The following is a 27,827-nucleotide window of genomic DNA, read 5'->3' as shown; positions in this document are numbered from 1 at the left end:
GACAAAACATAAAATGGACCAAAAAAAAAGCAGTTTGAAGATGTCATGTTTGGCTTTTGGGAAATACTTATGAGGCCACTGATCAGTCAAGAAAATGCTTAACAGACTGATTGATAATGACAGAGGAGAGAATAGTTGTATCCCAGCAGCATATATCAAATGAAGGAGCAGATCTGACAAGAGGGGAGCATGATATCTGTAAATCTGAAACCTGTACTTGTGTCCAAGAAGCTCTGACGTCTACTTAAACACCTGTTTTTCATTGGTCGTCTTAGATGTCGCTGTGGTTGGACACTTGATGTTTTGACATCCCTGGGGTACTCACACAACCTAGACCACACAACCCTCATATCCCACACCATAAAACAACACAGCTCTTCTGATGAAACATTTTCCCATTGATGCACGCTCTGTCTGCTTACCCAAGTGCTCCACTATGCCAAACATGTGCTGGTCTTTTGAAATGTTGGACCGTTAATGTCCATAAACATTTCAAACACTGAAGAGCAATTTCTCTGAAACCGAGCTACATTTGCTGGGGTTATTGTTTTAGGCAGCAAGGGAAAGTACAGATTTCTATTTTTTTCTTTGGGCAAGTGATCTGCTCATGGAAAGAATTCAGAAGTTTAAAGATTTTGATGATTACAGCTTTGCAGTCTGTATTCACACCAAGGACAAATAGCAGTGGGAAACATTTAAGAACCTCAGTTAAAACAGATTTGTGTGAATATTTACCGCTTTACACTTTATTGTAAATTTTCTGGCAAAGATTTCCAGGTCTTTGTGATATATTATGAAGTTCAGAGTACTGAAAGAAAAGTGATACAAAAAAGACTGTGTTATGATATTTTGATACCACGGTAAGCATTTACAGGATATTGTTTTATACAGGAAAACTGTTACTCAATAAGGCCGATCTACTAGTTGTTTTTCTCTTTCTCTGTGACCCAAGAATTAATGTGAGACTTACAGGCTGGTACCTCAAGGTCGAAAACACCACAGAGATGAGACCACTTCTTTACTCCCATCCTCCTTTTTCCTTATCTCCTGGAAAAGGCTCGTTAAAGGCTAGGTGGTTTGTTTCAGAATTCACTGATGAAAGAACTCTGTATCCTATGTCTAGGAGTGTATTTTGCTGGGATGATCATAAATTGTAGCTGAACTGATAAACTACACACAGGATACTTCTTGGCTCACAAGGCAGGAAGACGTTTCCTTATTTGGTCTGTACCGGTTTGAACTGGGAAAGCTGACACACGAACCTTTTTTCATCTATATAAACTGCTGTGTATCAAATAAACCTTTGAGTCGATTGGGAAGGCAACCTAAAGCAGTCTCTGTTTTCTTGTTCTCCCAAGCTGCTCCCGAGCTCGTACTAACACGCTGAATGGCATACCTGAGTGTTACTTTGAATAATTAGGAGTCTTATAAGGAAAGGACAAACTCTGCTTATCGCTCACGCCACGGAGGAAACCCGGGAAGGCAATTTCCTTCAATTTTGGTGTCAGAAGTGGGATCCTGACAGAAGGTAAATATGCGTCTTTCATATTTATATAAAGACCTATTATACCTCTCTCAGTGATCGATCCATAAAAAAACGGGATATGCTGACGAAGTTTCACTTAGTGATCCAGAGAGATACACTGACTGACTTCCTCAGTCCCCGAATCCATAAAAAAAACGGGATATGCTGACGAAGTTTCACTTAGTGATCCAGAGAGATACACTGACTGACTTCCTCAGTCCCCGAATAAAGTAAATTAACCCTTGTGTGGTGTTGGTGGACACAGGAAGTTGCCTGTTGTCTTGAATATTTTAATTTTGTTTAAAAAATAATAATAATAATAATAATTAATTGTTTAATTAAACGTACGTTAAAAAGTGAGAAGTTGCTCACTCAGAAAAAGTGACACAGAAAGTTGCCTGTTGTCTTAAATACTTCTCGTTAAGTGAGAAGTTGCTCATCAAAGAGTGACACAGGGAGTTGCCTGTTATCTTGAAACGTACGTTAAAAAGTGAGAAGTTGCTCACTCACAGAAAGCTAGTAAATAATTAAATTTAATTTTGTTAAAAAAAAAAAAACGAAAGAAAACTGAAAACGGGTCTCACAGACCCGATTACCATACAAGGGTTAAAAGCAGTAAATTAAAAGCAGAAAGAACACAGGAAGTTGCCTGTTGTTTTACGAGAAGTTGCTCGTTAAGCGAGAAGTTGCTCGCTAAGTGAGAGTTGCTCACACAAACAAAAAATTGCTAGCAATAAATTTAAAGTGACCTCAGCTGTGCCGCAGCGAAAATACTAACCTAAATCCTCCTAGCGTGTAAACCCCTCTGGAAATCACTGAACATGAGTCAGAATAATTCAAAGACCACAGACAGGTCCGATAAAAAATCTAAAGTACCTGTAAAACCAAAAATTAATAAAATACAAAATAAAGTCTCAAATAACGGCTCAGTACAACTCCCATTTCCGGTTACGTGTAACCTACGTCCGCGAATCGGTGAAGACGTCCATGATCACGTATCCAGAACATGCGGGAGTGCTTATGTGACTGACTTTGTTTACAACTTAAGAAGTTCAATGCATTCTAATTTCTTTTCGGAGCCTTATCCCGAACGATTATCGCCAGAAAACAGGTCAGTAGAAATGTTGAATATCATTTGTGATAAGAAAAGTAGTCTGCTTAAAAAGTCCTGTAGAAAATATATGATAGAATGCCGCGACGTGATGCATCAAATGTTACCGCTATGGACAAAAGGAGGGTAAATAATGACAAAGTCGCCGATTTCTTTAAGAATCTAAAGAAATTCCTGCTAACAATGTCCAGAGACAAAAGTGACTTAAATGCAGTAACTATGTGTAAACAGAAGCCTGATGAATCTATCCTAGTATTCATAAAACGCTTTATGCACTGTTGGACAAGCTAGAGGTGCAAATTTAGCTCAGTTTTCCAGCAGCCGCAGACACCCAAAGCAAAAATGAATTTGTGTATTTCATTTAACATAAAGGGTGAAATGTTTGCTGACACTGATAACAGCTTATGTTTTCTCTGCCCTATGTACCGACATGATGGAGAAGGAACATCCTCTGTGTCAGCTGGACCCTCAGCAGAGAATGAACTCAACATCCTTTTTGTCCGGTACTCTATGTCACACACTGTGCCAAAAAAAACGTGTACAGACGCCACTAACAGGTAATCCCATGACTGGGAGCCACACTTTTGTTTCTCTCACACTGTTCAACAACATGATAACTGCTCACACAAGTGAAGGTCAAACAGTGATTTTGTCACATAACTCAGACATAGTTTATGACATAACTACACCATGTCGTCACATAGATCTAACCTACCCTATCCACTGTACTATTTCTGCACTTATGTTGCCAGCTGAATACCAGAATATGACATTATGGTCAAAAAGTGAGAATGATATAGGATTTATTGACTGCATACCTTATCACGTACAGCTAAAAAAAAACAAAAAGCGAGTATATGTCAGGCAATGTCCCCTTTCCACGGAAAAAGCCGCAGCTCTAGATGTCATCATAGGAGATTTATTGACTACAGGAGTAATAAAGCCCACACTCCTGTCAATCCTGTGCCAAAGCCTAACAAACCTGGCGTATGGCGTTTCATACAAGACTTGAGGCAAATTAATGCAGTCAACATTCCTCTGCCACCTCTCGTTTCAGATGTTCACAGCATATTGACATGCATTGCATACACATTTTACCGTGGTGGATTTATGCTCCGCTCCTTTTTCTCAGTACCTGTGACACACAGCCGTTATTTGCATTCACACATAGAAATAAGCAGTACACTTGGACTCGTTTGCCTCAAGGCATGATAGACAGCCCTGCTGCTTTCTCAATGGTGATCCGTGCTACCCTGGACAGCTTTACTCCTCCTGAGGGCTGTACTCTGATCCACATGTGGATGACCTCCTCCTCTGTGCTGAAAGTGAAAAACTATGTCAAACTGCTACACACATGCTTCTCCAGCACCTCCAAAAGACTGGCCACAAAGCATATGCAAAGAAAATGCAGTACTGTCAGACTTCTGTTCAATATTTGGGATTCACACTGTCTCACGGAGAACGTTCCATGACTGCAGACAGGGTCAAAGCTGTGACCTCCGTCCCTCGTCCCACTACACAGAAGGACATGTCGTCCTTCTTAGGCATGGTGAACTATTGCAGACAGTGGATACCAGACTGTTCTTTTCATGACCACATTCTGCGTGACTGTTGTAAAAAAGACAAGCCTCCTCGAATACTGTGGTCCACAGAAATGACTGCCTCTTTCAATGCATTACAGGGAGTGCTGACCTCCGCCACTCAAAGGTGCTGCCTGAATTGTTCAGGGAATGCCGGCCTGCCTGAGGGCAGTAGCAGCTTGCTCTATCATGATAAGGGACTGCGAGAAGCTCACACTCTCACATGACACTATTCTACACACCAATCACCAGGTCACGACCATTGTAGCAAACATAACTAAACAACATATGCAAATCTCACTATAAAAGCGAGCAGCACACCTGATTCGCCAGCACATTTATTGATACTATTCTGTGTTCTTCTGACCGACAGGATGGCTCAGACAGGCTTGACGTTCATGACTGCATGACACGTATACAGGAATCCACAGCACAACGTCCAGATTTAGAGCAAACACCTATCTCAGACTCAGCCACGGTTTATGTGGACGGGTCCTGTTCAAGGCCGAGTGACAACTCATTTCTTTGTGGCTATTCAGTGGTAACAGTGCCTGACATCATACTAGAGGCTCACTCATTACCATTTCACTCAGCACAAAAAGCAGAGCTCATGGCTTTAATACGCGCCTGTGAGCTACATTTGGATAAGCATGTGACAATTTGCGCAGACAGCCGCTATGCATTTGGCGTTGTGCATGACTTTGGCACATTGTGGAGACAGAGAGGATTTAGATCTGCTGATGGAAAATAAATTGCTAAATTCTGATTTTGTTCAAAGACTTTTTCAGGCTATACAGCTGCCATCGGCCATTGCAGTTGTAAAAACGAAAGGACACAGTACAGCTGACACAGACGAAGCAACAGGTAATGCCTTAGCAGACGTGACAGCCAAGGCTGCAGCTGCATCACAGCTCCCACCTCCGCAGGAAGTATTATCTGTGCCCCTACAGCTGCCACTTGTTACACTCCCAGACTATTTAGACACAAATGTTGATTTAAAATTTATACAAGAGCAAGCCTCTGCATAGAATAATGACTGTACCTTAGATGACAGAGATGGCCTATACTAAATCTTAAGGGTTTGATTGCCCTCCCATATTCCCTGCTGCCAGTCCTTGTCCGACATTTTCACTGTGTGAGTCATGTCGGACAAAGAGGGGTAATAGGGGCAATAAAATCAAGATTTGTAATTGAGAAAACATTGCATGCAGTAAAAAGCATATTAGCAACCTGTCTAACATGTGCACGAACTAATGTAGGTAGCTCAAAAGCAAAACATCAGCATTTACCACAACCAGATTTTCCATTTCATACATTACAAATTGATTTTATACATATGCCAGCACAAGGAAGCATCAAGTACTTACTGGTAATAGTGGATCAATTTAGTAAATGAGTAGAAGCTTATCCAACATCAAAAGAAACTGCAGAAGTAGTCTGTCAAAAGTTGAGCAATGAAATAATACCCAGATTCGGAATACCTCACCAAATTAACAGTGATAGAGGACCTTCATTCACATTAGAAGTAATTCAAAAGTGTGCTAAAACTTTAATGACCTGTGTCAAATTACTTACTCAAGTCCTGTGTGAGATTAGAATGACTCAATCTGAAGTAACCAAATTATTTCCATTTGAAATAAGACTATTTCCAAGACCATGGTCAGCTTCCAGAGGGGCACCGCTAGTAGAAGGTGATCTATATTGAATTGTCCACTGATGTTCACAACCTGGTAGAAAAACTGAATAATAACTATCAGAAAGTTTGTCTCTCTCAGCTTTTCCCCTCCACAGTTCCACCAGTGGAGACAAGGAGACGCATGTTGGAGAAGCCACTAAAACCAAGGACACTCTGGGAGGCCGCGTTTTCCAGCCCCCAGGCTTTACTGGCAGTGACGAAGAACCAGCATCCTCACAGACGGACAACCTCAGTGGATTCATGCCAGCAGGGTTAAGACCAGCCCAATCGGACCATCTCAGGCGTCGGATCAAGCAGACGACATCTCCGGCGAGCCAGCGCCCGGAACTAGAGCAAATAAACACACGGGTAGACGACATCTCAGGCGAGCCAGCGCCAGGATCCAATGTACACACACACACAATCACTGATTAACACACAACGCCTGAAAGAGCCAAGACTCAGAGAGCTCTTTGATGCTTCACCTGAACAACAACAAGGTACTCAAACATCCAGCAGGAACAGAAAGCCAAAAGTACCACATGATGTCTAACCTGATAAAGCCAGACTCATTTCATCCTGATAATGGAGAAAATGAAATGCCCATTGTCATCATACGACGCTTATTCAATGTCTCTCGAACCTGGGACCAGGCCAGGAGACAACTGAAGAACTGTTTTTCTTATATACTTTCTTATATATTTAGGTTATTTATCATATCTATCGCATTAACCTTAGGATTTTTATTTACTATTTCATATTGTAAAGTGCAACCCTGTTCACATTTCTGCAAGCCACATTTTCAATGATAACCCATATAGCTACCAGTACAGCCACTTCAATGTATTTGCAATTAGCACAAATTGATCCTGAGGATGTGCCAGATGTTACCAATGATGTTCCTGATGTGTATATTGAACATTAGGTTGTGAACTATTACATTTATGATTTGTTTCACATTTATGATTTGTCTTTATATTATGTTATTACATTTGTGATTTTTCCTTTCTATTTGAGTTATTATTTTTAAAAAATAATAAAAGAGGGGAACTGTTATGATATTTTGATACCACGGTAAGCATTTACAGGATATTGTTTTATACAGGAAAACTGTTACTCAATAAGGCCGATCTACTAGTTGTTTTTCTCTTTCTCTGTGACCCAAGAATTAATGTGAGACTTACAGGCTGGTACCTCAAGGTCGAAAACACCACAGAGATGAGACCACTTCTTTACTCCCATCCTCCTTTTTCCTTATCTCCTGGAAAAGGCTCGTTAAAGGCTAGGTGGTTTGTTTCAGAATTCACTGATGAAAGAACTCTGTATCCTATGTCTAGGAGTGTATTTTGCTGGGATGATCATAAATTGTAGCTGAACTGATAAACTACACACAGGATACTTCTTGGCTCACAAGGCAGGAAGACGTTTCCTTATTTGGTCTGTACCGGTTTGAACTGGGAAAGCTGACACACGAACCTTTTTTCATCTATATAAACTGCTGTGTATCAAATAAACCTTTGAGTCGATTGGGAAGGCAACCTAAAGCAGTCTCTGTTTTCTTGTTCTCCCAAGCTGCTCCCGAGCTCGTACTAACACGCTGAATGGCATACCTGAGTGTTACTTTGAATAATTAGGAGTCTTATAAGGAAAGGACAAACTCTGCTTATCGCTCACGCCACGGAGGAAACCCGGGAAGGCAATTTCCTTCAGACTGTGAGTAAAACATTAATTATATGGCTTGTCATCGGGGCAAAGAGAAGCAAAAGAAAAATAAGAAGAAGTGAAAATAAAGAAAAGGACTGAAAGCCTAACAAGATGCAAAAACAGGGTTAGGTAGGGTTTAAAACAGCTGAAACAATGCTCAACAAAGCTGATTACCATGAGAACACTTGTGCAAGTAAATCCAGCTTTTCTGTTAGAATGGTGCATACTGCACAATTGTTTCCATAAGATTACAGAAAGACAAACGTGAAGGAATCCATTTGCCAAGTTCTTTGTCTGCCTATAAATCATAAGGAAACTACACTGTACATGTTCTTTCTCTTTTCATTTCTTTGCATTTTAAAAGTGACATCTGTTATGGCTCATTTTCTGCCTTCCAATTTGAAACCCTTTAATTAGTTTTTAAATCTTGGACCACAACACACCGCACAAGCCTCCCCATAGTTGGCCTGACAACACATGTCGGCAACATTTCCAGAGTTATTAAGGAAACCAAATCTTACTAGGCAATTTATTTTCACGATTGGTTCTGATTATATTGATTTTTTCTAACCAAGCGATTCAGTAAAAAGTCTGCTCAGATTCAGGTCCGTTAAGGAAGAGAAGGAAAGCTCCTGACAGCAGAGTGAACAATAACCCAGGGACTATTTTCACTGCACAATAGTGGTATGCCACCCAAAGACACTCTCCCCGAGACACACTGGTCTGTTTGAAAAGAGACTGGCGAGTGGGAGATGGGAGATTATGTCATTTAGTGGCCACAGTCCCACCTGACCAAACTGCCTTGTCTCTCAGGGTCTGATGGGGTCAGAGTTCATGACCTCGCTGCCAAAACATGGGGGCTCCTAACCCCCAGCTGCAAATGAGGGCTTTGACTCTGCACACAGTTTTGTCAGCCTCCAACCCCCCCACACACAAACACACTCAACAACACACTTTCACCTCCCTCCGACCTTCTGACTGACCTTGACCTCTGCTGTTGTGCGTGTGAAAAAAAAAGAGTGCCACAGAGGGTCAACAGGTCGCCAGGGAAACAGATTTATTTATTAGCCGATGCTTGTCTTTCCAAACGGGTGTAAATCTCCACTCCAGCCAAGTGTTTGTGCACGCACGTGGGCGTGCGAAGAGCATGAGCATTAGTTTCTGCTGATGTGTTTATGCCAATATTTGTTTTGTCTGAGCCATTGCATCCTGGCAAGAGTTTGTATAAATACGCATGGATGCGTGTTTGGCTGCACCTGTGGGTGGATCCTCTTTGATGTTTGTATGTGTGAGGGTGTCGGTGTGTGGGCGTGTGTTTATGTGCGCGCTTTCCATGTGGCAGTAAATCTCCAGACTGACATGTTGGTTCAGTAGTGAAACAGCAGGTTTGGGACACACTGATGGCCTTCACAGATGGCGTCAAGGCCCTGCCCATGGGAGGCCTTCTACTCCACCTATTAATTTATTCATTTTCCACTGCAGAGGAGGCATTGAGGCCAATGTGATTGTTTCCGATTGCCAAAGTCCCTTGAGAGCACCTTGGTTGTTTTCTTATCCAGTCATGTCTTCCCCCTCATTCTTTTCCCAAGTCCCTGTCCCCTGTTTTCTTTTTCCTACGTCAGTGTTGTGTATGTGTGTGATCTGTGGATGTAATCCCTGTGCTGCAGGCTAGCTGATAGGTTGTGAATGTGATTTTATTAGTATTTTTGTGTTGGTGAGTCAGTGTGGGAGAAGCAGCTCACACTTGTTCACATTCTACATTTTTGGTTAGGTTTTTTTTTAAAGTGCAAATTCAGTCAGCACTTTAGAGGAACTGCTGTTGAATGGCTCAGAAGTAGTCGGCTTCTTGTATTCTAACCAGTTTAAAATATGTGAATGTGCTTTTATTTTATGGATTTTCTATGTGCATTAGCCCTATACATTGTCATCAGATGGCATTTCTATTAAGGAGGACGAAAGAAGAAAGAAACTACTAAATGATCAGAAAGTTTCTGACAGATTGTTTTTAGCAGTCACACCTTCAAGAGTTGCAACACGTACAGGGAAAACAAAACAGATGCAGTCAGATGAGTTATCTAAAGTTATAATACACGTTTTATCTTTTTATGAAAAATGGGACCCGGTACATGTAAACACACGTGAACACCTTTAAATAATGACGCATAAATGATGAAGCGTGCAGCAAACGGAACTGGTGTGTTAGCATGAGCGAGTATGCATGTAAATAAGAACAATGCTGTGGAAAACAGACTTCTCACTGGGAGGACCACATGTAAAAAGTTTCTTTGACTTTATTAAAGGGAGAAAATGATTCATTGGCTTGCTCTAGGCCTTTTTAAACAAGTGTTCTTAGTAAATTTATGCACATGCACAAGCACACAACAAAAACATACTACGTCTTTATTGCATTTTACTGAACAAGGCAGGCCGGAGCTCTGAGACAGTGCAGTGCTTCTGTCAGAGCGCTGCTGTTTCCATTCTCTCCCTCTCTCACTCTCTTCTTCTAAATGAAAGAACAAGTCTGTGTGTCCACCCTTCCTGCAGAAAGGTGGTCTAGTGCTTCAGACCAGAAGGATGTTGGCTTACTGTCTAATGCTGTTTTAATGGTACCTTGTGTGGTGGTTAGAGGGAGGCATGCAGCACCTAATAGAAATTATTCTGACTCTCCAGGATGTTATATAATGGTCTCATTCTTTGCAGGCAGACTAGTCAAATTTGATTAACCTGTGAGCGTGTGCGTGTTCATTCATATGCTGACTGGTCTGAGAGTGGATATTTGAGTCTGCGTCATGTTTGTGTTTAAAGAATTTTAAAAACCTGAACAAATATTGAGATTATTCATAATTGTCCTGATAAATATGAGCGTATGAGACTTATTCTTGTAAATACACAATTTCAGGTGTGAATGATATTTTTCAGTACTTTCGCTTTACAGCAAGAAGGGTCCTGGTTTGAACTTGCATGTTCTCTCTGTCTGGCTTTCTCACAGTCCAAAGACATTATATTAGGGTAATTTGTGATTCTAAATTGGCCATAGGTATGAATGTGAGGGTGGGTGTAACCCACCTTTTGCCCAATGACAACTGGGACAGGCTCCAGCCCCCCTGTAACCCTAAATTGAATAAATGGTTAAGAAAATGGATGGTATTTTTGTTTTATTAAGAAAAAATGTTTCCTGTTGCCAGTTCCCAGTTCTCCAGGAGCATTTAATGTGAGTCTTTTTGTTGTCAGTTAAATTGAAGAGTGATGATTTCCATCCGAACTTTCCTGTAGCTCTCTCCCACCCTGAGTATTGGATCAATGGAGGTTTTTTTCTTTCATTGCCCATAACTCAAAAGGAAATCAGATGAAGTTTAAGTAATAAACAGTTTTAGGATTACTTAAAAAAAAAAAAGAGTCAGTACTTAACAGCCACCGACTTCACATACATTCATGCTTCGTAAGCTCATTTCCCAAATGAACGTTATCACATATGCAAAATATTTTTTCAAATGTTGAAAGAAAAAGTGGTTGTAAGTCGATCACATCCAGGTCTCTGGGTTTTGTCAAAAGAAATTAGTGAAAACTTGGGAAATCAACAGCCTAAAGAAAACAAGTGGGTGGATGCTGGAAAATGTTAAAAAATATACATGTTTTTTTTTTTTTTAAAGGAAAATCAGTTTGCAATGCACACTGTATGACAGGGTGTGAGGGGCCGTGATCTAAGATATGCTTGCACGTGTGTGCCTACAATTGACAGCCTAACAGACTACCACTATTTAACTGAAAAAAATGGTCGTGCTTATCAGGACTCTGCAATAAAAATACACAATGTGGCCATTCTTCTATGGTGTGTATATGTGTGGGCACGCACGTGTGTGGTAATCCATTTTTTTCCACAATTTTTTTTCTGGACCCAATCAAGTGTATTTGAATGGAGGCCTCATTAGAATAAGGGATGTCAATGTAAGTTTGTCATCTTATTGCATATTCCCAACATATCGTTAGCTTCATAGCATAAGTGCCTAAGTCATTTGACTAAGTCAATGACTTAGGCACTTATGCTATGAAGCTAACGATATGTGTCTTTTGAATGGATGTGCGCATTTTCCACGTGTGTCACTGGTCACTCCCTCATCAGGCCCTCATTAACTACACAAGTGACCTTTGAGGAGCTGCTGATGGATGTCTTTGGGACTCAGCCAAGCTATCCCTTGTCTCTTTTTCCACCTTCCCTCTGCGCCTTCCCCTGCTTTAACTTACGTCTTGATTAATGAAAGCTGCTCATCATTTTCTTTGAAGGTACATTTTATCTACTGCACGTGTGCTGATTCACTTCTAAAGGAGAGGTCAACACTTTCCAACAAAGGCTTCCTCACTTCAGCTTCATGCCATTTAAACTTTTATCTCAGTCTTTAATCGGTTTTGATTAAGTTTCCAGTAAAGGAACTCTTGTCCAGCATATTTCTACCCAATATGCCTGTCCCCTCCTGTTTCTGTCATTCCACAGCCTAGAGACTGTGCTCTATCTCAACAATCACTTGGAAATAGGTCACCACTCCACTGGCATTTACGCTTGAAACAGCCTCCAAAACTCTCCACATTCCGGGAAATATGGGTGGAAGACAATAAACACTGTAAAGTGTCACAGTTGATCCGTTTTGCATTTTGGAGAACAAAGATTCCAAATCTTTTTTTTTGTAGTAAATTAGTAGTGTATGTGTCTGGAGTGTTCAAGCTATGTATGGTTTTGATAAAGTTGGTCAGTTTCATCGCAGCCTGCTGTCTATCTGCATCACCCCTTCACTCTGTCAATAAATACTGGTGGCTTTGTTGCCCAGGCTTTGCTTAGAGCTGAGGGCCCAGTGTGGATCTGAAAGGTTTTGGAATAGAGCAGCGCAAAAATGAGATTTTACTTCTTTGTTTCCTTTTGCAAATAGAAATGAAGGTGTGTGGCAGCCCATGCGCACTTTCACGATCCTTATCCCCTGATGTTTTTGGAAAAGCTGCAGCTTATATTGGGTGTGTGTAACACTGCCTTTGGTAACCTAAAATAATCTCCAACCTGTTCCTCAAATGACCACTCGCCCCACAAGCAAGCCAGTACACATCAGCTTCCATGTTTAAATGTCCACCTTACCAGCGGAAACAAACAATCAAACAAACTGTCAGTTTGTTACCGAAACTGTTTGGGTCTCAGTGGCTAATACCCCCATTCACAAAAACGAAACAGATTTGCTTATTTTTGACTCACTTGCTTTAAATGATGTAAAACTGAGATTGTGAATCACTTGTACTAAGAGCTATACTAATAGCTCAGTCACACTATAGTAAAAATAGGATGAGAACCTATTGGTGGTTGCCCTGTTTTGTTTTTTGTTTTCACTTTCAGAGACCAATTTCAAAACCTAACACAAACTCTGGATGACCACTTTCAGTCACACAGTAATTACGAGTCCCTGGTGGAAGGAAACCTGTCTCCAAATAATTGTGGTTGGATCTGGGACTGACTGCAATCAATCTCAGGCACATTGTTGAATATTTGCAGTGTTTTTACAGCTATGTTGCAGTTAAATCACAATCCTGCAGTAGCTACGTCCCTGTTTGTGGAGAAATCTTCTTCTGTTTTAAATCTAGGAGGTTCTGGCTGGAATGTGAATTTAAATGATAAATAGACAGTGTGCTTTATGTCAAACACATCATAAGAGAATAGGATGGCCAAACCAACAAACAAAAATCCCTGTTTTTGATTTACAGCCTACAATGAACATTGAGAAACATCAGACCAAGACATTTTCAACTTGTCAACTTTATTTTATGCTTTGACAGTTGTTGTGGTAGATTCAAAAATTTAAAAAGTGTAAATCAGAGTAGTTTCCTTTTCTATTCGCCCCATTTTATTGCATCTAATTGGCCAGTGAGAAAAGTATCTGTTTAATATGAAAAATGTTAAAAAATAAATGAAGTCGTAAAATACTGAGCATCCTCATTCAAGTGTGTTAGTTACTTACGCGCTTTTTTTTTTTAAACCAGTCGAACATTTTATGCAGATGATAGTCTGAAAATAATTTTTTTAGGCATGAATATACACTTTGTGGTTTATTGGTAATAAATGTGAAACATGACATTTCAAGCAGGTGTTCTTTATAAAAATTTAAAATATATTTTATTCATTAACTTTTTCTGTAAAACAAAGATCTATTTCAGTAACAGAACTACTTACAGGTTAATAGGTTAGAAAAAAAATCTCTCATTGTTACAGCAACAGTGTATTCAGGTGCTCTGTGTGTATGATTTTTTGTTTTCATACCATAGATGTTTAACTGAAGCGTTTAAAAAAAAAGTACAAGAAAAGAAACATTTGAAGACTGATAGTGAAAAATAGCGAGTACAAGAGACTTATGAATCCAACATTGTTGGTTGTGTCCAGAGTCTCTCTCTCTTTCTTTCTCTTTTATTCTCCACTTGTTTTCCAGACGATGCCTTCACTGCCCTAACTTTATTCTCTTTCAAAATTAAAAAGTAAAAAATATTCAAGTTTCCCTCTTTCAGGCCACAGAAATGGTTCTGTACAAAGTCAGTGGAAGCATCAGTCAGTCTGTCTCATTCCATCAGTCTTCGTTCCCAGCATGGATAAGAAAAAAAACAAATCCCAGTTTTCTAAGCATTTAGTATTGGTCTGAATTACCTACTTTTTACAACATGCAGTTAAGTGGATCATCAATATTTCTGTGCTTTGATGTTGTTCCTTGGAGCACTGTGCCAGCGTGTGCACTGGTACATCACACAACCCACATACGTTCACTCTCTCATTGCTCTCAGCACTTTTTGCACAGAAACAAACCTTCCCATAATTTTCATTTCACTACAGCGTCGAGCGTCTTTTCTTTCCAGTAGTTAAATTTCCATTTCTTAATGCTGATGTCTAAGAAGATTGCTTTAGGATATGATTTAAGTGATTCTATAATATCAGAATAGGCAAGCATATTAATGAAGAGTACATTAGATTCCAGGATGTGAATCAATATGAAATCATTCTTATTGTCTTTTTTTTATGGAAGGGAGGGACTTGACTTATTTAAAAAGCAGTTTTCCTCTCTCCAATAATAATAATAATGATCTCTAACATCAAAGGAGAAAAGGACAACTACCTGATTCGTGTTTAGCTTCGGGGCTGGTAAAAGATTTTATAGGATCCATGACTCAGGGATGCATTAGTGAAATAACTGCTATAATCTAAGTGAAACAAAGGTTGAATCTGAAAAGCAAAGTTGTGGAAAGTTCAGCGAACACTGCAGTGAAGCAGGTCACTGGAAGACGGTGTGGTAGGTGGGGCACTGATGGGACTTCATGTATTTGATGGCGACCTTGAGCTCCTTGCTCTTCTTGTCCCACTTGTGAATGGATGTGAGAAGCAGTTGTTGGTCCACTTTGCGGCCCATGATGAGGAAGTTGGAGCCCAGGCTGTCCAGCTGGGAGCACGGACAATTGGCACCATTCTTAATGTACAAGGTCAGCTTCTTCAGGTCCTTCTTCCTCAGCACGCCCTGCTTCAGAACTTTCTTCTTCTTTTGTGCTGCAATCAGCTTCCGGTCACCCTTTTCCTTTTTCACCTCCTTGATTTTCATCTTTAGGACTAAAGGAGAAGAGAAGAAGATATTTAAATTTATTTTTATTCAGTAAAACCCTAAAGGTCTTACAGTTTTTTCTGAATGCTTAAACCCTAACTGTGATTCCTGTAGCACAATCTCTAAAACTATTCAGACTTATAGCAAAACCACTCACTGAGTTTGCAAAACTAAAAGCACAAAAACTGCTTTGCACTCAGTTTGCAATTTTGTAACACACACTTTGCAAAACTGTAGGCACAATTCACTGCACAACACTCAATTACCAAATTTCCAACACACTCCTAGCAAAAGTATACACATGTATGGCTATCATTAACACTAATTTGCCAACTGTCTGGCACACTTTCACATGTGAAAACTTTTTTAGATAATTAGTTCACTTTGCAATCAGCCTAAGCACTATAATACAGGTAAGCTCTGTGTGCGGAGTACAATGGAGGGAGCAGGAAGAGTGAGAAGTAGAGGAGGCCGAGGAAGAGGACGTGGAGGTGAAGAAGTAGGATGAAGAGGACGACAAGGACAAGGAGGAGCAAGAGGAAGACGAGGAGGGGGGAGAGGAAGATGAGGAGGGGGGAGAGGAAGGGTAGGAAGAGTAAGAAATAGAATTGCTGATGACATCAGAGCTACAATAGTGGACCATGTAATCAACCGTGGAATGACCCTGAGGGTAGCTGGCCAACGGGTCCAGCCTAACTCGAGCCGCTACACTGTAGCAAGTACCATAAGGACATCTTGAAATGAGAATCGGTTAGTACAGTCACTTCGCACAAAGATTTGTAGCACTGCCATATGCCAATGAGAAACACACCAATACCATTGATGTGAAAATACTGAAATTGTTACTTTACAGAATTGCTAGATGACCAGATGCTGGGGGCAGAGGAAGCATGTTCACTGCAGACCAAGTAACCCATATAGTCATTATGGCGATTGCAAATAATCCTATACTTGGAAATAAACACTTGTGTTTGTTTTGATGTGTTTGAATAAACACCAGTACTTGAAGTTTGGATCCCTCTATGCTTATGGATCTATGACAGAAGTATGAGCTCAAACTGACATAGCCTACCTTGTGCACAGAGAAAGCAAAGGCCAGATGTGTTTTGTATTCATACCATCAGTGTGCAGTTGGCGCATTGTGTGCTTAGTAGATGATGGCTTGTGTGTACTGTTTGATACGGAAACACCATTTTTACAAAGGTGTGAAGAGTTAATCTAGCTGTGTTTGCTTTTGCAAGAGAACTACAATGTTTTGATTATTGGGTGACAGGTTTTCTTATTTGTGTGAAGAGTTTTGCAAAATTAGCCAATAGTTACAAAAAATGTGCTTAAGCAATCAGAAAAAACTGTAATGTGTCACTCTGATCCCAGTGTTTCACTCTTATTTAAGCAGCTGTGGTATTTTTTTTTAACTTCTGGAAGTCTAGTACTGAGCTCTGTACTGTTCTAAAGCAGTAGCTATTTTACACCTCCCCCGAGTATCATCATTTAGACTTTCCTGAGCAGTGTGCAAAAACTGCATCCTTGTGAATGTCTGACTCGGGAAAAACTCCACAGTCCAACATCTTTTTGGAATTTGGTGTACATATTTTGGCAATATAAATCACAAGTCTTCTCTTTGTTGTTGTCGGGCTATTCCTGAGCAAAAATCATCTTAAATGATTTTGCTTTCAAGTCTCAGACAAAGTCAGATTTATAGTGAGGTTCAGGGCAACATCCATAAGTCTAAAAAACTGCTTGCAGCATAAGATTAATATTGCTACATGGAATCATTATCATCTGTTGTCATTCTGCCCTGCCTGTGTCATTGTTTACACACTTGCAGTGCAGTGTTTTGCGACCAGCTGTGTATTTTTAGGCAAAACATATGTAGAACAGAGAACCTCTGTGCACAGTTTTATTACAGGATCTGGTTACAGCAAACTCAAAGTTTATCAGCCTAATGAAGTACTGACTTGAATCTCCCATTGCACCTTCTGTTTATAAGTTCATATTTTTATATGCGAGAGATTAAAATTGAACTGCCAAACATTCAAAAGAGGAATTCTCTGGGTGAGAATTTTGACAGGTGAAATTAATCACGGGTCGGGCAAAGGTGTGGGGTCGGTATGAAGCATCGCTATGTATGCCTGCTGGAAGATCGCCATTTCACTTCTCGCCTGCTTGTCTATGGTTGCATAAACATCCCTCGGTACGCTCAGATAGGTATACAGTACATGTGAAGTGATAGCGTGTTCAAAAAGGAATGCGTGCATTGAGTTGCCCCTTGTTCACATCCTGTTTCACATCCAGCTCCTTCGCCGCGAGTATGTTTATGCGCTGTGTTTGCCTGCCTACATGCCTGAGCCGCGTGTGTTTTTGTGAAAGACTGCATTCATGTGTATGTACGGCGTGTGTTCAGTAAAGGTACGGAGGATAATTCATCTCCCTCTGCTTCACTTTAAATGCCCACCTGTAATCAGTCATATTTAGTCATAAGTGATGCAGTGGGGCCCTCTGTGCGGCCTGGCCAGCATCTTTGTGACAAGCTGTGCCCACGTCTTTATACAAAGTCGCTCTCTTTAAAGTGAGCAGAGGAGGGCGTAGAGGTAGAAGCAGCTGGAAAGAGAGGGAGTGAGGAGTGTGCCATCGTTTTGAGGAGAAACAGGTTTTCTTCAAACTGAAGCAAGCAATCTACTTTAACAACAAGGTGTCGGCTAAACAAGACTCTTGTCATTTGTACAGCAGCTGGATAGTGCAGTAAGAAACGTCATGAGATCGTCCATGAAAAGCAGACCGTAGCAAAAACAGTGTCCAAAGATGAATAGGTAGCAGCATTCATGGGGTATGAGCTCAAGCTCTCGCACTACAGAATAACATTGTAGAGTTGTTCCTTCCTTGATCTCCAAATCCATATGTCACACTTATCTTTTCGACGCATTCCCTTGTGTCCTCCAGCCACATAAAGGCTGAGCCAATAAAACGTCTTTCTGCGGCTATCTCCAATCATGTTTCATATTAATGAACAGAAAGAATCTGTGTTTTCCTTTATGATCCCTGAAGCAACCTCATGTTAAAAGATTGAGATATATAATCCTGCAATTAATCAGACAAATAAATATCCCTGATTTGGTAACGTCACGATGAATTACAGGAGACGTGTCTGCGTTTTGGTTGCGGCTCAGAGAGTCAGGAAGGTGCGCACGGACGCGTTTTGTTGTTGTTGGATGTGGTTTTATCATTTATTATGGGTCATGCTCTGTATATTCTGGCTCTTTTGTACATGTGGTTATTTTGTAAAACTGTTTTATACTGCAGGCATCTCCTCTGCGGGAAACATGAAATATGCAGAGAAAAAAATGATCCTGGCCACACATGCTTTTGTAATTTCACAACTTTTTGTCACCCTTCCTCATTTGGTGCTTAACGTGTTTGGAACAGAGCAAATAGACAGCAGTTTATCATTAACTGTAAACACTGTAAACAATTCAGCTGCTGTGATGAACTCAAATAACAGAATATTTATATAATTATACTCTGGCATCATCTTAAGGTCATTACTATTGTGAAACACGAAGGTTGGAAAGTGGAAAGTTTGAAATTGGGGCTAAGAAATGAAGTCATTTATCAGCTCATGTGAAGAAAAAGCCGATTCTAGCAGCGAAATTAACGCGAAACGGCTGCAATAAAGATTTAATCGAAGGGAGGATCAGAAGTGAGAAACAGGGATGTGCAGGTGAGATTCTCTGTGTGGTTGCACATGCTTTTTAATTCATAATCAAAGGAAAATAGCGTAAATACCAGTTAATCTTCATATTATGTAACCACTGACAGCTCAAAGTTAAGCTTTCGTTTTAGGTGATTTTGCTATTTTGCTATAACTTTATGCCCATGGCATTTATGTTGATGGGAGTTTTTAAGGACACAGTGCTTTGACTTTTTAGTTTGTTATTACAACTTTTCAACACGATATTAAAACACAGATTTTATTATTACGTCATGAAACTTGTAAATCCAAATCAACACCGTGGTGAAATGTTTTGCTTGCACTCTTGTACTTGGCTGACTGTTGTACACAAAGCAATTGCACTTTTCTGCTGTGTTGTCAGTCTCTCGCAAACTCCAGTTTACCAGACTGCAGATAGGTAAGAAAGTTTCCATAACAGTGCTGTATGCTAGTGACCGTTTGTATCCATAGTCAGGTACTATGTTTTTCAGTTTTTTACTACTTACCAAAGTCACTTGCACAGTAATGCTCCATGATGTTGTCTTTCTTCAGCTCATTGTCACACGGTGGGCACACCTTTGACACTGAGGGGAAAAAAAGAAGGAAGAAGAATTTGTCGTCACCTGTATTCAATCTCGTTTCATTTGGTGCTTTTAAAACCAGATTAGCTCATATCTAACGGCAGCGTTGAGGTCAAGTGCAGTGAGCAAAACCAAAGTTGTGTCAGTATGAAATCGTTAAGCCCTGAGCACTTCTGAGGCACTTATTTGCCCCCCCCCCCCTTGTCAGAGACTATTTGCTGCTGAGTGAACGCAGAGTCCAGTAGGCTGACTGATGTTTGCCCTGCAATTACACTGGAGAAAATGTTTTTATTCTGGCCCGTTGTATATTTTGGTGGCGCAGGCGTGGTCTCGGCTGTTCAGAAAGGTAAACGGTGCGGCGGGAGCTGCTGAACATGGTGAAAAGTGATTCAGTACACAGACACAGCCATCACTTAGGCCACACAGCAACCGCACATTGTGAAAGAGCGAGGGGGAAACCAAAGCAACAAGTTCAGTTTATTTTTAACTCAAAATTTACGGTCATGCATGCTTTACTCAAGAGCGTGTTTGGCCTGTCTAACTTTGATATGGGACTTTGTGATTGTTGTTGTTGTTGTCTGCCCACACAGTTGAGACAGAGCACATGAGGGAAGAAATACAAGCCCTGCATAAAATCCTTTTTATGTATTTTTTGCATGTTCCCATACTTTTATATTTATATAGCTGAAATGGACAAATAAGGCCTTGCCATTCAATTAATAGGATTTATAAAACGTCAGAGACTTCTCTGACACACGCATACACGAAAACGCACCACCTTGTAATTTTCCCCTCGATATGAAACATCATCAAAACAATTACTGCTTCGATTCCATGTATTTTCAGAGTATTTCCAGCTCTACACATCTAATATCAGGCCACTCATCCACCAAACAGAGCCGCAAGCCAAGAGAGCAAAAAAAAAAAAAAAGTATAATATTAGAAAGGGCCACAGAGAGAAGGATGTGGTATAGAAGCATTGCCCTGACAACATACCTATACACCTAGGGGATAAATTTGACAACATGAAGGGAAAACAGTGCAGAACTTTTGCTGAGTTGGCAGCCTTTTTTTTCTCGAGATAACTGCTTATAGGAGAGTTTAGTTTTTCTGACATTCCCTCATTGCAAGATCCAAAATATGTTATTCCCCTACTCCCTGAGTTCCCTGTGCTTTCTCTTTCCTTCTGTGTCTCCCACTTTCCAGAAACACACCTATGCAAAACGACACGCCTCTCCTTGCACTGTGCAGGCCCTGGGTTAAAAGTCAGGGTTCAGAGGTTATCACCTCAGCCCAAACCTCAGCGTCTGGCCAGATAATGAGATGGGTCAAAGTTTAACATGCTTCGCTGCTTGGGTCATGGGGAGGTGAACCCCCTAACCACCAGTGAGTGTATGCATGTGTGTGTCTGCCTATGTGTGTGTTGGAGGTAGCTGAGCCATGTTCTTGTAGAGCAACTGCCAGTTTTTTCTCCTCTGAGGGTTCCCATGCTTTCATAGGCAGGAGACCTGTGAGGCCTGCAAGGTCAGGCTTCTAATTGTTTGGTGCTGACATGCAGACTGGGACAGAAGCATGGAAAAACACACACACAGAAACACACACACACAGAACAAGAGACAACAAAACTTCTCTGGATTTGTCCGTCTTGAATGGTTCCCTTGAAGCCGTTCGGTCTTATTCAGACTCGGTGGTAATTCATTCTGGTTTCACAGGGGTGGTATTTTGGCAGAAGGCCCGGTTGCGCTGATGCCAGAGCATGTGTCAGGAGAAAGCAGTCCCTCCATGAAACTTAGTTGAGCTTGGACCGAAAACCAGCGTTTGGATGGCGCTTAGAAATCACTTAAGGGACGACTGCCCTCATCGTCGGTCTCTGTCGAGGGAATCACCGTCATGTTCTGATGGGAATCACTGCTGCGTGGCTTGGTACTTTTTTTCCTGGACACATTTCTGCTCAGTAAATATTTTGACTTTGAGCTCATTAATATATTTTTTGCCATCATCTCAAAGCAGCTGAAGAATTTTTTACCATGCGATTAAATTGTGAAAATCTTGCTCTCACTCTGGTTGACTTTGGACTTGACCACCTCTTGTGTGCTACTTTTGGCATTTACCTACTGGGTTACGAACTTAATTACAGAAATTTTAATGTTCCAATTTATTATGACAAATGTTACTGTCTTACAGAGCTTACAGAACCTGTGGAGGATGAGGAGGTTGGGAGTTGATGATTGAGGATAAGAGGAAAGGGATAATGGGAATGGGGTGAGTAGGGAGGAGGTCTTGTGGAAGGCCCTGCTGTTAATCTTTAAACAGCAAGCCAGGGTGGAAATGGTGCACAGCAAGAGGGGGAAACTTCTCCAAAACTTCACTTACTCATAGCTCCGAGGTTAATAACATTTCAGTCTTTCTGCAGTGTCTTTTGTCTATAAAGAAATCTCCAAGAAAAACCTATTAAACTTATGAACGTGAAAACTCATTTGCAAAATAAATTTGGAATACAAAGCAGTGGCACCGTGTACCACTGTTCTCTTTAATGACATAGTCATTCTTATTTTGTTTTACTTAGCTTAGGAAATTGCTTTCTGGCATGAAATTTATTGGGCAACAACACAAATCATCGTGTCTGTTCACAGTGAATTCCTAATAGACACCGCTTGTCATCACATGATATTTAACAATCTAATTAACTTACTTTAAACATGCAGCTGAAATCACAAACACTACAAATCATATTTTATGTTTGTTTCATTTGACTGATTCGCTTGGAATCATTTTTATAGTTGGGTAAAAATGCAAGAGGTTACATGCCGCCGCTGCCTCTTTCTCTTATGCGCACTTTTGAATAAACACAAACACGTGTCTTCACACATCTGACGACCACATCTAACAGCACCGTCATCTGGTTCTCTGACATTTCTTGTACCTTATTGCTCGTTGCCCGAGCTTCACAGCGACTTTTATAAGAAGAATGTGCGCCGGTCACTATCTCATGCCTCATTTGGGTCTTTTAAGTCATGAGCAGCAGCACTTATGACATAAAATGGTACAATCCCGGAGATGAAATTCAGCGTGATTTACATCGGAGAGCCAAACATCTGTTGAAATGCGGGGCGAAGGAGGACTAAAGCATGACTCGGGGAACCCACGGGGCCCCTAAAACACAGCATGCTCCTTGCATCTGTAGGAAGCCTACACAGAAGAGAAAATACATCCTCATAACGCCTCGGCAGCGCTCCATACCCAGAGCATTGGATCATATTTTCCTTTTCATATAGTAACCAAGTTCATATGAGCAGTGACTGTTGTGCTGCTGGGGTCCTGACAGTGCTGCCTGTCTCCTTTAATGTGGTTGTAAATCACACTAGTCACATTTCATCACAGATTTCAGCAAGGACAGACCTTTCCTCCCATGCAATTTCACTGTACATATGTACATATCTTGAGTGTTCATTTCTGGTGCAAACATGCAAACTAAGTTAAGAAACAAAACTAAGAAACAAAACCAGAATCCAGTCTGTGATAATCATGCCTACTGATTTACAGATGCTGACAGCAGCTAAAAGTGGCATCATTAAAACAATGAGGTGTAGTTGATGGTGTGGCATTAATTGTTCCCTGTCTGACAGACTGAGCTCGGCTGGCCTTTTCCGCTCCCGGGATGCCTGGGCCCTCTTTTGTCAGCAGTCAGCTTGTCTTCTGTGGTATAATATACAGACTTGTATTTCACATAATCACACCCCTTGGGCTCTTCTCACACACACACACACACACACACACACACACACACACACACACACACACACACACACACACACACACACACACACACACACACATGCACGTAAAGGCACAAGTGCCAGCACAAAACCTGAGCTCAGGTGGTGGTGAGTTTCTGCCAGTTTTGGCTGTGACACAGAGGTGGAAAGTGAATCTTGCTCTGTACTGTTAGTTTCCACAAGAGTCCTCGAACCGTGCTATATCATGTAATTGCAGAATAGCTCAGATAGCATCGGGGCCTCCCGGACTGGGAGATCAGCGAGTAAAGCTATACTAATTCTTGTGATTGATCCAACTCCCAAAGATTCACCTTGATTACCACAAGATTCTTCATGCGATCCCGTGTAAAGAAAATCGTCAGTGTCCTCCAGTGACATAGAAGCTTCCCGGGAAACTCACTTCTAAGAGCTCTTAGCTGAAATTCCTTTTTATTATTGCTGGCTGTGTTTTCATGTGTGTGTGTGTGTGTGTGTGTGTGTGTGTGTGTGTGTGTGTGTGTGTGTGTGTGTGTGTGTGTGTGTGTGCGCGGGTGTGCATCGGTGCGGAATTAGAAGCCAAAAGCTTGTCCTCGGGATGGCCTCATCGGCACATCTGAGAATCTCTGGTTCTTAGCGAAATGTCAGTGGCTGAGCCTCCGGGCTAGAAGTGATATGGGTTCACTCTCAGTGTGAAACACTCACAAGAATACACGCACATGCACACGCCTAAAAAAGCACACACCCAAATTTAACTTTACCGTTATTTCATTTTTGTTTTTGAGTGTCATTTTATTCTTTAAAAATTAAAATCAGCATATTTTTTCTTATGTTCTTTGTATGTAAAATTTCCTAACACTAAAAATCCTTATTTCCACTGATTCTTAAGGACCCTCTGTAATCTATCCTCCTCTGATCATTATTTGAATAGATGGGATCAACAAACAGTTGGCTGTTTGGGGAGGTGGCAGATGAACGTCAAGCCGCCTCCTTCTCAAAGTGCATGTAGAAGAATGAATTATAACTCCGCAAACCAAAATGTCACATACTTGATACGAGTCCTACAAAAACAGAACGGCCATTTTCCCTAATGGAAAAAGTCAGAACTGCATTAATTCACCCAAGAATCTTCCACTGGTCTTTTTCCCACTGCATTTTGCAAATCAGATTAGATACTTAGATGTCAGTATGCTGTGACCATTATTGATAAAAAGGAAAGATATGTCACACAACTGACTGACATTGTTTTTGTAATGATTGGTTTTCAGCGCTTTAGGAAATGTGTTTATCTGTCAAAGAACGTCTCAAGTAACAGAAAGGACATTTCAAGTGAAAAAAAGACCTTTACACCATAAACGAAAGAAGATGAAAAATGAGATTAAACGGTTGAAAGCAAATCGTAAAGTAATGTGAGCAATATGGCAATGACCATTTTATTTATATAGCATTTTTCAGCACGTACAAACTCAGTGTCCTTAACATAAAAGATAAATTAAGGCTTAGTTTGTAAAAATAAAATAAAAATAAAAATTTAAAGAGGGTTTTTGATTTTGGACACAGTTTTAATTGACTTTGGCTCAACAGGCACCTGCCCCCACCACCAACCCACACACAACCACAGTAACTGAAAGCACCTTCAGCACACTTAGATCTAATTCTAGGAATAGTTAAGAGATCTGCACCGTTTTCTAAACCGGATCTAAACCGTTTTCTTCAGGTTCTCATTGAAAGCAGAGGCAAACACTTCTTATGCTGCAGGAAGCAGCTTTTCTCCTCTTTTATTCGCTGTGTGCCTGTCTTTACTCTCCTGCTTCCCTCTCCTTTCACTCCTCTTCATTCTGCTCTCTCAGGGACAATCAGACTTTAGCGATTCCCATTCTCTGCCTGCGTCTCTTGTCCTGTCATGTCGACTAATTAGTGGGAACTCAGTAATTGGCCTTCTAGCTAATTGGCCTGCTGGCTGCCAGACCCAACAATGGCTGAGCAGACTGGGACACAGTGGGGACTGTCCCCCTCCACTGTCTAAAGACTCTCATCAACTCCCTCTCTCTCCGTCTCAGCGCTGACTGCTTTTGTGAAGAGGCTGCTTAAGTAGTTGTGCTTCTCACACACATGCACACACACACATACACACAGGCATTTGCACACCTCTTTGGATTTAGTTCCCACTCAGTCCCACTATTCACAATTGATACTCTTACTCATTGCTTGTGAAGAATAATATATTCTCCTATTTTTGTGAATCAAATTACTCTCAGAAACCCTTGATAAAGATTTGTCCTTTGTTTCATCCAGCTAAGGTTAATTTAGTAATTTGACTCTGTGCAAACCATGAAATAAAACATAATTCATTCACTCTTTGACTGTTTCGCTGTAGATGGATGACTACTGATAAGGGTGTGTGTCCATGCATGTGCCTCTGTGTAACTTTCAGTTAATACCCCCACAGTCCATCTATCTTAACTCAATGCGCGATCTGGCTGCTGGAGTCTCCAAGTCTCCTGGCTCTCTTGGTCTGTCTCCGTGCCTCCCTGAGGCATATGTAGATGGCCAGAGCCATCCTCAACTGTCCACTTAGGACTTTCCCCTGCAGCATCTTCCTGCTCCCGTCTCTTTCGCTGACCTCCTTTAGCTAGTTTTCCACTTAATCTCTTGTCTGTCATTGTGGAAATGTATGGAAGCCATCTGATTCTCTCATCCTCACAGTTTACAGACTCTCAGTGTATCCGATTGCAAGGACTTGAACGATCATTTGCTAAAGTGATATTATGAAAATAATGAAAAATTCAGAACTTTATCTCTTCGTTTACTTTCTGCTGAGTTTTTCATCTCAGCGCCTGCGTCTGCAAAACACAACATATTTTTCGGGGCAACTTTTCCTTCTGTCGAATTTAAAACATATGCGCATTCATATATCTCTTGTTTTCAACTAGATCTTATCAAATATACCAGGACAGAATATTTAAACACTGCTTTTTATTTTAAAAAATCTCAAAGATTTATTAAATGAGTATTTATTGAATTATTAAATCTTTCTAAAGAGATATTTACATTTTGTGGAAATCACCAGATTATCTTTTTGCTGCTGGAAAAGCTGTAATTTTAACCAGTAGCCTCTTCAGTAGTTATGCAAATTAAAATTGGTTATGATTTCATTGACATTTCTCTTCACTGTATTTTGCATAAGCATGCATGAATGAAGGTGGCCTACCTGGTGGCTGGGTCGCATGGTTCCCGGTGAACTGCATGGGGATGCACAGGTCGTTATCAATGGGGAACTTGTCGCAGGTCAGCATCTCCGGCCAGGGAAAGCCGTAGGTCTCCATCACCGGAGCACAGCTGTCCCTGACAGCCTCGCACAGTGAGCGGCAAGGGTAGATGGGCCTGTCTAGGCACACTGGTGCAAACAGTGAGCACAGGAAGACCTGTGTATCAGCATGGCACCGTTTGGCCAGGAGGGGCACCCAACTGCCTGCCTGCTGCTTAACTTCGGGCATGGTCTCATGGTCCAGGAGGTTGGGCAGCCTCATCTTCTTGTAGCCCACATTGTGGCACAGGCGCAGGTCAGCTGGTATGTCCAGACACTGGGGCTGCTTGGTGTAGAAGCGGCCATTGTGGAAGTTGTCCGACTGCCAGCTGTAGTAGTCATACTCATCTGCGGCCGAGACGGTAAGGAGGAGGAGGAGGGAGAAGGGCGACAGGCCCAGTGCCAAGCTGAAGGAGCCCTGGGTCAATGCCCACCTGGGGCTCTTTTGTCCGTTTGCCATGCCTCTACGAGTTCAGACCAACAATTCAAGAAGGTTATATCCAAAGTCTCCAAAGTAACTCAGTGAAGACAAAATGCAAGGAGAAGAGAGAAACAAGGGGGGGCAGGCGTGAAAGCTGTAATCCCTTTTTTTCTCCTGAGTATGAACGCAGCGGATTGAAAACAAAAGTGTTTAATTCCCTTCTTCCCTGGAGAGTCGACCCTCTAAGCCTCCCTGAAACACCTCCCTGTGTGTGTGTGTGTGTATGTGCCTCAGGTAGTGGAGTGGGGAGGCAGCAGTCAGGGAAGAGTGAGCTTACAAGTAGGACTTCTTACTTTTCCTAACTTTCCCTGTTCACAGTTTCTCACTTTCTTTCCCTGGTGCTCTCCTAGAACTGCCTCCAGCTCTCTCCTGCTCTCTGTCTATCAGTCTGTAATGAGGAGTACCTAGGTTTTAAGAGGCAGTGGTAGCTGCTCTCGTCTGCTGCCTGCCCCCTAGCAGGCGTCCAGACCATTCACCTTCCTACTGGCCTCCCCTGGACTCACTCAGAACAGCTCCAGCCAATCACAACCCCAGGGGGAGGCTCCCACTGGCCCTCAGGACACTCCTTCTGCCCCTTATTTTCACCAAAAGCCCTCCTCCAGAAGAGCTTAACGGGAAAGAAAGAGAGAGCAGCCTGTGGCAAGTTTCTACAGCTGCATTTTTATATTGATCTCTCGAATATGCACACGATTCTTTAGTTGGAAACACACCCAGAAGACACTGCCATCCTCTTACTCATGTTGCTTTTGTGATGGATTTCTAAACTCTTTAGCCCACTTCCATTTACTTGTGAGA

At 41.4% G+C, this 27,827-nt stretch overlaps 1 protein-coding gene and 1 long non-coding RNA gene across 2 annotated transcripts; one reads left to right on the top strand and one right to left on the bottom strand.

Moving 5' to 3' along the window:
- Positions 1-1,619: 1,619 nt before the first annotated feature.
- Positions 1,620-7,435, top strand: LOC145419645 (uncharacterized). The gene is made up of 2 exons (XR_013900957.1): positions 1,620-5,907; positions 5,992-7,435. It is a non-coding gene; the product is annotated as an uncharacterized LOC145419645 (long non-coding RNA).
- Positions 7,436-13,364: 5,929 nt separating this feature from the next.
- sfrp5 (secreted frizzled-related protein 5) lies at positions 13,365-27,484 on the bottom strand. The gene is made up of 3 exons (XM_026190951.2): positions 26,456-27,484; positions 19,418-19,495; positions 13,365-15,210 (listed from the first exon to the last, which is right to left on the bottom strand). Exons 1-3 carry the CDS (start codon positions 27,009-27,011, stop codon positions 14,882-14,884), a joined length of 963 nt encoding a protein of 320 aa, XP_026046736.1. The 5' UTR covers positions 27,012-27,484; the 3' UTR covers positions 13,365-14,881.
- Positions 27,485-27,827: the final 343 nt, after the last annotated feature.

The sequence above is a fragment of the Astatotilapia calliptera genome, chromosome 13 (assembly GCF_964374335.1).
Source record: "Astatotilapia calliptera chromosome 13, fAstCal68.1, whole genome shotgun sequence".
Lineage (NCBI taxonomy): Eukaryota > Metazoa > Chordata > Actinopteri > Cichliformes > Cichlidae > Astatotilapia > Astatotilapia calliptera.
This window is presented reverse-complemented; position numbering and strand designations above follow the sequence as displayed.

What these genes read in the sequence shown, in the direction of transcription:
- sfrp5 (XM_026190951.2), bottom strand. Translation starts at nt 27,011, where the DNA reads ATGGCAAACGGACAAAAGAGCCCCAGGTGGGCATTGACCCAGGGCTCC. An exon ending in CCATGCGACCCAGCCACCAG is followed by an intron (nt 19,496 to 26,455) that starts GTAGGCCACCTT and finishes TTTTCCCCTCAG; the next exon opens with TGTCAAAGGTGTGCCCACCG. An exon ending in TTACTGTGCAAGTGACTTTG is followed by an intron (nt 15,211 to 19,417) that starts GTAAGTAGTAAA and finishes CTTCTCCTTTAG; the next exon opens with TCCTAAAGATGAAAATCAAG.